At 50.3% G+C, this 10,567-nt stretch overlaps 1 protein-coding gene across 1 annotated transcript; it reads right to left on the reverse strand.

The window, feature by feature from the left end:
- Positions 1-8,640: 8,640 nt before the first annotated feature.
- On the reverse strand, positions 8,641-9,558 carry LOC306815713 (olfactory receptor 14J1-like; the record flags this gene model as incomplete). The annotated part of the gene is made up of 1 exon (XM_079332269.1): positions 8,641-9,558. One exon carries the CDS (start codon positions 9,556-9,558, stop codon positions 8,641-8,643), a length of 918 nt encoding a protein of 305 aa, XP_079188395.1.
- Between the last annotated feature and the right edge of the window lie 1,009 nt (positions 9,559-10,567).

The raw sequence follows: 10,567 nt of genomic DNA on the forward strand, positions 1-10,567 counted from the left end.
CCCCAGGAACAGCCCCGAGCCACCCGTGAGGGACAGACCCTGCTGGGCCAGGCCTGGGCTCAGCCCTTGGCTTTTCTGCTGCCTCCAACCAGCCCAGGCCTTGCTCAGCATTGCAGTTCCTGCTCACAGCCTTTGGCTCCTGCAATCCTGTCCTCAAGGAACTGCTCTCACCAGTCCCTGGGGAGCCTTTGGCAGTCCCTGCCCTCAGTGGGGCCAGTGATGCTCCAAGGGACTTGGAGTTTTGCTTCTGCTTCCTTGAGCAGCTTCTTCAACCTTCTCTCAGTGCCTGAGGGTCCTGGACTCAGCCTCAAATCCACCATGGGGATCATTAAAATACAGAAAGTTTTCAGGAGCTCTTTTCCTGTCTTTATTTCTCATAAAGTCTGCAGGGCTTGTGCAGTTGTTTGGAGTCAGTTTGGAGTTCTGTTAAGGAGGAAGATTTGAAAGTGTGTCTCATGACTTGTTTATTTTCCTCAAGGGAATGTTTTTCTGTTTTTCATTTCAGAGATAAAATGATAGAAGCTTTCCACAGGTGATCTTCGTGCTGAATGCCTGCTTAAGAGCTCTGGGCACAGAGAAGTATGAGCCCCTTGCAGACTGACCCAGTTCAGACAACTTGCTCCTCACCCCCAACCTCACCAACTCATGATATCTCCCACCTGGGACTGGCAGCCAAAAATATAAAAAAACCTCCAAAATATATCTTTTAAAAAAATGTTATTAAATAATAAAATTATATTTTTATGAGATATAATATTGCTATTCTATAAATTTAAACCTCATTTTTATAATTCTATTAATAAACTTCATATTATTAGCAACCAAATAAATTATTGGTCATTGTTTATAAGTAAGACAAATCCCCTAATTAATTTATTTCTCCCTCTTTAGGATAATTCATAATATTTGTAATCTTTTTATCATCTTTATTATCAGCTTTTTTTCAGACAGGGTCAAGTTGGGAACTTCAGGGTCCAGGGAGACCTTTCTGGGGCACATTTGGGGCAGTATTGGGCCTGGAGAAAAAATTTAGAAGGAAGTCTGGGCTTCAGTGGGGCACTTGGGGGTCCAGGGAGGCACTTGGAGGTCACGGAGGAGAATCTGGAACCCTTCGGGGACAAGGCAGGGACTGGAGGAGCTCTGTCAGGGCTCTCTAGGGCGTGGGGGATGATGGGAGTTGTAGGCGCGGGTATAGTAGGGTGTAAAGGGGCTGCAGAGCATCATGGGAGCTCCAGGCACAACTGCAATGTCTCTTTGTGAGTCATGGGGCATGATGGGGGATGGAGTCTCAGCTGGAATGGTGTGTTACTGGAATCGTGGAGCATGATGGGAGCTGTAATCCCGGAACTGACTCTTGCCGAGAGTTTGGGGTTCAGGAGGGCCCTGCAGGGACACTTTTGCCTCTGAACAGCAAATTGAGGTCCTCAGAGGGGAACGTGCACAATTCAGGAGAGCTTGGAGGGATCTTGGGGAGCTCTAACCAGGCTCTTTAGGGCACGGGACACAGCAGGAATTTTAGACGACTGACTGGGTTATGAGGTGCTCTGAGGTCATGGGGGATGGCAGGAGATGAATTCCCAGAAGTGGCTGTAACAGGCATCTGTAGGGTTGGGAGCATTCCAGGGATTCGGGGATGGTTTGGGGAGGTTCCCAAATGGGCGCTGAGGGGACACTTGGGGATCCTGGAGGACATCTATTGGACATATGGGGGGGGGGAAATACCGGTGTTTTGTGGATCTCGGGGAGTGATGGGTATTGTAGTCCCAGCTCCAATGGGGCTCTATGAGGCCGCAGGGCATGATGGGAGTTTGAGGCACAAAGGAAAGATGGCGCCAGCTCCAGGCACCACCCGAGGCCCTGATCCCGGGCCTGAACCTCCTTGGTGGCACCTTGGGCTGGCACACACCTGAGCAGTGTGTGTGTTTTCCATAGGGAAAATTAGGAGTTTTAGATTGCTTCAAAAGTAAAAAAAAGTTGGGAAAATCCTGTTTGCTTGAATGGAGGCAGCTCTCCAAGCAAAGCAGGACACAGGTGAGTGAGGGAAAACAGGATGGGGTTGGGGAATGTGGAGCAAGGTTGTCCACATTGGGTGAGACCTCAAGGCACAGCTTGTCTGAGCAGGCCAGATCTCCTGAGAAGAGACCCTGTATCAATATCAATCACAGAATGCTGCTATCAGCTCTGCTTTAAAGAGAACAACAGTAACAGTAACATACACCCTTTAAAATACGAATGAATATTTTTTAAATGGACTTAGAAATATTTTTCCATAACTATTATAAGAAACATTCCTAATGAACGGCACCAGACCAGAGGGAAATCAAGGCAGAGCCATGGTTTGTTAGGAAACCTCTCAAGAACTCCAAGTCAAAATCAATCAAATAAAAGTTTCCTAAAGTTTTAATGGGTCCCAGGGAGGAACCTAAGTGAGAAAGTGTCCCCATACCTCAATCAGAGCAGAGAACTGGAGGCAGAGATGACAGGTGGGGACAAAGAGGAGCCAAGTCTTGGTGCCCTGGGGCACAGCAGGGTCTGTGCCACCAAGGGCTCTGAGGAGACACCTTGTCCTGAGCCACTGGGGCCTCCTGGCACAGCCCCAACAAGGCTGGGCGCTGTCACCCCTTGTGCTGCCCTCAGTGTTCCCCCACATCCCAGTGGTCTCAGGAATCAGCTGGGACCAGTCCCTGGGGAGCCTTGGTCAAGAATGGCCCTGGGGGCTCCTTCATGCTCCCAGGGACTGCAGGTTTTTCAAAGGACTTTGGGTTTTGCTTTTGCCTTGGAGTCTCTGAGAGCTTTGTGCAATCATGGCCTCCAGTTATCTGCTTTAATAAGTCTCTTGAGAGCTTTTCGCAGTAACAACACTCAGTGGGGCTCAATGCCTCTAGGTGCTTCAGCTTACAAAGGTTTTTTACTTTTTCCTTTCCACACTGGATTTTTGAGAACTGGCAACACTCAGGCAAAGAGAGGGTTTCAATTATTTAGAAGAAACCCATAATTTTCAAGGTTCCTCACTGCAAACAGGCACAAGGTCCCACCAAGGAGATTCCTCATCCCCAAGGCAGAACCCTGCAAGGAATGTTTGAGACCTTTATAGTCCTTGGTTCCCTGAGGCCTTGATCTGTCACAATGGACCCTTGGTTCCATGAGGTTCATTGGTGCCACCATGGTCTCCTTGGTTCCATGAGCCATCACAATGTCACAACACACCCTTGGTTCCATGAGGTTCCTGCGGCAGGACTTCCCCTCTGGCCCAGCAGAACTCATCTGTTCTGTCCATCAGCTGGGCCATAACTCAGGGCATCTTCCCACTCTCAGGAATTGCTGAGATAACCCAGGCTGAACATCTGTCCTGTCCTGAGTTCTCTCTGGCGCCAGGGAGGTGGGATTCCCAGCTGACCATGAACAGCTTGCTTTGTCAGGAGACTGAAGGGAGATAATCAATTTGGTGGTAAGTTACATTGACTCCTAATCTGTGCTATTTCATCATGTGCTGTAGTATCAGTAACTTTATTGTGCACTGTGTTTGTATCTACCTGCACTTCTTTTGTTTATCCTGTGCAGTAAGTAGTCCATTTAAAGTCTCTTATCTGTTAATTTTCAGTCAGTTCCGTAAATAATTCAATTTATAATACATCAAATCAGGCATTTTTAGGAACTTGTGAGCAACAGTCATTTGGGTTGCAGTTCGCCTGAAACAGAGCAACTGCCAGCCTGTGCTTTAGGAAGGACTTGTCTAAGCTTTCATTCCATTCAAAACATATTTCATTTTAAAATACGAAGTGATAAGTTCTTTTTTACCCATTTATTCTTCTGTTACAGATTAGTGTCAGCAATCTCAGTTGATGTTGATCCCCAACACCTCCTAATGTAGTCGGAACAGATACAAAAATCAAGACCCTTTATGACTGACCATCAATCACACTTTGTTCCAACCCCCACCCCACCATTTCCCCCATCCAAGCCCTGGAACTCAGAGCAGCCTTGTGCAAATCTGAGCTTCCTCCACTCCAGGCTGTGCCTGCAGCTTTCAGCTCTTTGGCATCAACTCCCACCTGCTTTCCTTGCAGAAGGAACTGCTCAAGACACAGAGGGATGTTCAATTATTGTAAGCAAACAAACCAAGGGAAGGCACAGCTCCATAAAAAACAAAAATCATTCCTCTGCTGGATATTAAATCCACTTTCACAGCAGACAGTCTCAGACTAATAGAAAACACATTCTGTGCCCAGCACAGATCCCAGGATGTCCCAAACCCTCCCTGCCCCGATTCTGCCCAGATTTGCTCTTTGCACACACGAGTCACATGCTGAAGTCATGAGCTCCCTCCATGCCCAGAAAAAGGAAAAGAGAGAAAGTGGCTGCAGAGCTCTCTTGTGCACAGCTACAGCTGCGCTAATGCCAATATTCTGGGCTCACTTGAACTTGATCCAACAGCCTCTGCAGTATCCGTTCCCTGGATAAAAATCTGTCTGGATGGCTCTGTGTTCTCCATCAGCTCCTGGGTGGAACTGCCAGGCTGGCATGAGGAGCCCCTCAGCCTTCCCTGCTCCAGGCTGGACAAGCCCAGCTCCCTCAGCATCTCTGCACAGCCAAAGGGCTCCAGCCCCACCTTGGAGGCCCTTCCCTCGCCCTACTCCAGCTGCCAGACATCATTCCTGCTCTGGGGAACCCAAACCAGGCCCCAGTGACCTGGGTAATCCACGTCCTTGATGTCCTGGTCACACAGCCCTGGCCCCTTTTCCCCGTGTCATGCTCTGGGGTTGATTTGTGGAACATCCTTGGGGGAGGCTGTGGCTCCAGGTGGAGCAGGGAGATACAGAGGGACAGGGGACCCTGCTGGGTATGAACAGCATTGGACTTGTCTGGGGAAACTGTGAGGGGGCTGGGGCAGAGTGACCAACCCAGTGACCTCACACAGCCCAGGTGATGATGCAGAGACAGCCTACGATGTCGTAGCTGCTTGATGACCTCACAAAACCCACTCTGTGTTGTCATAGCCCACTCTGTGACCTCATGTTACCAGATGATAAATTGCCCACCCCATGTGAAACAATACAATGCTTGTTCTCCAAAACCACTCGCCTCTGGAAACCACACAATACCTGTTGTGTAAGAAGGGGAACTGGAATTCACCAGCCTCAGTGTCCTGCCAACTCAGCCAGGCCCACTGGAACATTGGGGGTCCACGACCACCAGGAAACACTAGAGAGACCCCCAGGACAGAAGAACACTCCCAAGGAGAGCTCTGTCTCCTGCTGTTCACAAACAGAGATGGGCTGGTGGGAGATGCGGTGGTCGGTGGCTTCCTGGGGTACAGTAACCATGAAATATTAGAGTTTTTATTATTCTGTGAAAGAAGTAGAGGCATCAACAAAAGTTCTACCCTGCAATAATGGAGAGAAGACTTTGGCCTATTGAGATGTAGATTTGTGCAGAGAGTGCCAAATCAGGTATTGAATTTTTTAAGGGATACCATCCTTAAAAACAAAAGGAGTTCAGGAATGATGGACACACTGCAAGAAAGAAATTTTGAAGGAGAAGGAGCAGCCTGTCCCTGTGTGCCAAAAGTGAGGAAAATGACTGGCCTGGCTGTGCATGGAGCTTTTTCCAAGAACACAGGGAAAAAAGAGGTTGCATCATCTTTGGATAGAGGGACAGGAAACTCAGGAAATATTTAAGGCTGTCGCTCTGTCATGCAGAAAGAAAATTAGAGAGGTGAAAGCTCCGTTACGACTTAAACTGGCCACCTGTGTGAAGGATAACAAAAATTATTTTTTCAATACAATATTGGCAATAGTGGGGTAAGGACAACCTACATCCCTTATTGCTTATTCCCTTTCATATTTTCAAAAATAAAGCAGGTTGTCCTCAGGGCAAATGTTCTGCTGAGCTGGTAGATGGGGCAGGGAGCAGAACAGACCCCTGTAATTCAAGAGAAAGCAGCTGCTGACCTACTGAACCATTCAGGTGCTCACAGGTCTCTACGAAGCACTTGATATTTATACTAGGGGGATGAGGGAGCTGCTGGGAGGTGCTCGCCTGTCACCGTACACGCTAGGAGTCGTGTATATTAATGACAAAGACTTCTCCAGCTATGAGGCCATAGAAGCATTTCAGTGAAAGTCGGAAACATATTTATAGTGTGGTTTGCAAGTCTCGAACAGGACAGGTGTCCATTGGAAAACAGAAGAAAACAAATCCTGTCACAAATTGTGAGAACTGTTTCTCAGTCAACACCAGGTGCTAACCTTTATTATTAATTCCTTTCTGTTTTCCCAAATGTTGTCATCCTGGGAAAGGCTTAGGCCGGAGCTGAGAAACTGTCACAGCATGGGAAACGTTTCCCAGAATGAGAAAGAGAAAAAGAGCTTCGAGCCTGAAAAGGCCTAGCAAATTTTGCCTGGGCCTTCAATGGTGTCCACACTCTCCATCATTTCTCATCAGTCCTGCCTCATCAGGGAGGTTTCAAAAGATTGGAGGTGCAAATGTGACTCCATCCCCAAGAAGGGCTGGAAGGAGAATCTAGGGAAATCCAGGCCTGTCTGCCTGACCTTGTTACCCAGGTCCTGCATTTCAGACACAATGACCCCTGCAGCATTTCAGACTGGGGACAGAGTGGCTGGATATCAGCCAGGCAGAAAGGGACCCGGCAGCAGTGATGGACAGCAGGCTGGACATGAGCCAGCAGTATGTGCAGATGACCAAGAAAGCCAATGTTTCCTGGCCTGGATCAGGAATGGTGTGGCCAGCAGCAGCAGGGCAGTGATTCTTCCCCTGTGCTCAGCACTGGTTAGGCAGCACCTCAAGTACTGTGTCCAGTTCTGGACCCCCCAATTTAGGAAGGACATGAAGGGGCTGGAGTGGGTCCAGAGAAGTGCAAAAAGGCTGGTGAGGGAACACAAGTGCTGTGAGGAGTGGCTGAGGGAGCTGGTGTTGTTTATCCCAGAGAAGAGGAATCTCAGGGAGACAAGGTGGTGTCAGGACACAGGTTGGACTTGATGATCTCCAAGGTCTTTTCCAACCTTGCTGACTCTGTGATTCTCTGAAACCCCCCATGGAGCAGCTGCAGGATGAGCCCTGGGCCTTCTCTTCAGAAGGTTCAGCAGCCCAGGTCCCTCACCTTCTCCACACAGCACCAAAGCCCATCCTGTCAGTCCTGAAGAGCCTCTCCAGCCCCTCCTCACTGCCCAGAACAGGGAGCCCCACACCCAGACACACCAGCCCAGATGTGCCCCCCTGGCCTGTGGTGCCTGTGGCAAGGGAGCAGGACGAGACACTGCAGGACCCTGCAGACAATTCCTGAAGCACTTGTAGGATGATCCTGCAGCACAAGGGATATTCCCATGGTGCCAACTCAGGAACTGAAATGGGAAGTGCAGCCATAGACGAATGGGAAAATACGTGTGGGCTGTTTACAGGGGAGGGGACACGGATGGGCAAGAGGCGTAAATGTGGATCAGAAAGGAAGAAAGAAAGCAAAAGTGAAGCAGAGGAAATGCTCAGGGCTTTGTGGGGGTGGGTAAAACGCAGCTGTGGCTCTGAGCAACAGTGTCTGCAGGGAACAAACTTTGTCTCATGGGAACAAACTTTGTGGCTGTCTGCAGAGGTCACGACAAACCTGAGTGTTTTTCCTGGTGTCCCCCAGCCCTTGCTGGCCCCAGTGACTGATGGCATTTGTGCTCACTCAGCTCCATCTCCCCACAGCAGCACCATGGGGGTGCTGACGCCTGCTCTGTGCAGTGCAAACAGGGGCTCCTGAGCCAGTGCTGCCGTGTCTGTGCCTGCAAGGATGTGGCACCTGTGTGAGCTGGGGGAGAGGCCAGGGCTGCAGAGGGGGGATGTTGTTGGCAGCTGCATGAGGACACCCTGGGAAGCTGCCCTGGGCTGTCCAGCGCAGTGGGGATGGATCAGCCCCTGCTCTGCTGCTCCTTGCCAGGCTCTCCCCCTTGCAGGGGCCTTGCAGAGCACCAGCCATGCTGTTTGCCCCCAGCCTGCCCACAGCCAGCCTGAGGCTGCTCACAGGGTTTTCTCTGCTCAGCATTGGCCTGGACAAATGCTGTGAAGAGAGCCTGGCCAAGGAGCCTGGAGCCCCCAGGCCCTACCCTGAGGTGTCAGCGCTGCCCCAGCAATGCCCATGGCCTGTCCCTGCTGCAGCCCCGGCACTGCCACCCCCAGGGCTGTGCCCGGCCCTGAGAGCACTCAGGCCCTGCAGCAACATGAGGAGCAGGAGGGCAGCAGAGCAGTGGCAGGGGAGCAGCACTGGCAGCACCAAATGCTGCTGCTGCTGGGCACAGCTCCTGTGCCAGCACTAATCTGCCCCAGTTCTGCACACAGGCATTGCTGCTGCAGCTCCAGAGAAGGGAACATATTGGGGAACTCTGGTGAAAACTTTCCTTGGAGATCCTTTAGTACATTTATGGCCCCTGAGAGCACAGGGTCTCATGGACACAGTCTCTGGCCACAGGGAATGTGGAGAGAAACATAAGGATAATGGCAAAATAATGACATTTTTTAATGGAATATAATAGAAAAGCAGAACAACAGAAATAAACTCCAAAACCAAAACAACAAGAACTATGAAAAACAACTTTTATTTCAAGTGATTTGCAGAAATTTGCCAGCAGTTCAATGTTCCTAAAATCATTGTGTCATCAGTCTCCACATTGCAGCCTTGAGATCCTGATTCCTCAGGCTGTAGATGAGGGGGTTCAGAGCTGGAGGCACCACTGAGTACAGAATTGACAGGGCCAGATCTAGGGATGGGGAGGAGACAGAAGGGGGCTTCAGGTAGGCTAATATGGCAGTGCTGACAAACATGGAGACCACAGCCAGGTGAGGAAGGCAGGTGGAAAAGGCTTTGTGCCGTCCCTGCTCAGAGGGGATCCTCAGCACAACCCTGAAGATCTGCACATAGGAGAAAACAATAAACACAAAACAACCAAATGATAAACAGATACTAACAGCAAGAAGCCCAAATTCCCTGAGGTAGGATTTGGAGCAGGAGAGTTTGAGGATCTGGGGGATTTCACAGAAGAACTGGCCCAGGATATTGCCATGGCACAGGGGAAAGGAAAATGTATTGGCTGAGTGCAGCAGAGCATTGAGAAAGCCACTGGCCCAGGCAGCTTCTGCCATGTGGGCACAAGCTCTGCTGCCCAGGAGGGTCCCGTAGTGCAGGGGTTTGCAGATGGACACGTAGCGGTCATAGCACATGATGGTCAGGAGGGAAAGCTCTGTTGAAATGAAAAACGCAAAGAAAAAAAGCTGGATGACACACCCTGCATAGGAGATGTTCGTGGTGTCCCAGAGGGAATTGTGCATGGCTTTGGGCACAGTGGTGCAGATGCAGCCCAGGTCAGTGAGGGCCAGGTTGAGCAGGAAGAAGAACATGGGGGTGTGCAGGTGGTGGTCGCAGGCTACAGCGCTGATGATGAGGCCGTTGGCCAGGACGGCAGCCAGGGAGATGCCCAGGAAGAGGCAGAAGTGCAGGAGCTGCAGCTGCCGCGTGTCTGCCAGTGCCAGCAGGAGGAAGTGGCTGATGGAGCTGCTGTTGGACATCGCTGCACTCCGGGAATTCTGACTTGTTGAAAGAAGATTTTGACAAGGTGGGAACAAATTATTTGAGCCAATTCTAAAGAAAATATTCTTTAGAATCCTTTCAAAGCATCTTCTCATACTTTGGTTGTAATTTGTAAAAGTTTTTTATTTTTGAGTTTTTGGTTTTGCTGCTGAGTTGCTGGCTCAAATTCATTATTTCTCCGAGCCAGAGATTTAGGATCCCTTTTGGATAAAAGGCCTCCCTGTGCCCCTGTGTTGTCAGACCTGCTGGTCCTACACATCTGCTTTTTGCTCATTACCTCCTGCTTTTACAAAGTTCTCACACATAAAATTTTCTTTAAAAAAACTTTTTCAGACTCCAGTTTCAAAACCAATCTCTCTAAACCCCCACCTTTTTTCCTCTGCAGATGGACAGGGAGGGATATTCAGGACTGGTGTGGTTCTCTAATGCCTGATGCTCAGCCTACTGGGAGCTATTTCTCTGCAACCAAAGCTTCTCCCTGCCAGTACTCCCAGAGCCCAGTCCCGCCCTGGGTGCTCTGCTCTGCCTTGCACACCCCTCCCAGCACAGGGCACTGCCCAGGGACATCTCCAGGCCAGGGCCTTATGGGCAGCTCAGATAAACTGAGATGATGCAATCCAAGGTGCCGTTGCTGCTGTCTGTAGGCACAGGAGGGTGAGGAGACACTTTGTGAGGGAGATGTGAGGCAGATCTGCTGATGCCCAGTGGGACAGTGCAGGAGTCTCAGTGACACAGACACACCTGACATCCCCTTTCCCTTGCCTTGAGGAGAAAGCTGAGAGCAGCCCTGGCCATGCAGCACCATCTCCACGGCAGGAGGAATCTGCCCTGATGGGGTCACTCCTTCCACCTCTATCTTCTTCACACAGTCCATGCAGAGCTGCCAGGCAGGCTGAGAGCTGTCCCTGGCAGGTGGCACATGCCCTGGGCTGGCCAAGAGCCCTGAGGGCTGCAGGAGCTGCTCTGCAGGACAGCCCTGGACAGCCC

This window comes from Erithacus rubecula (genome assembly GCF_903797595.1).
Source record: "Erithacus rubecula genome assembly, contig: scaffold_196_arrow_ctg1, whole genome shotgun sequence".
Classification (NCBI taxonomy): domain Eukaryota; kingdom Metazoa; phylum Chordata; class Aves; order Passeriformes; family Muscicapidae; genus Erithacus; species Erithacus rubecula.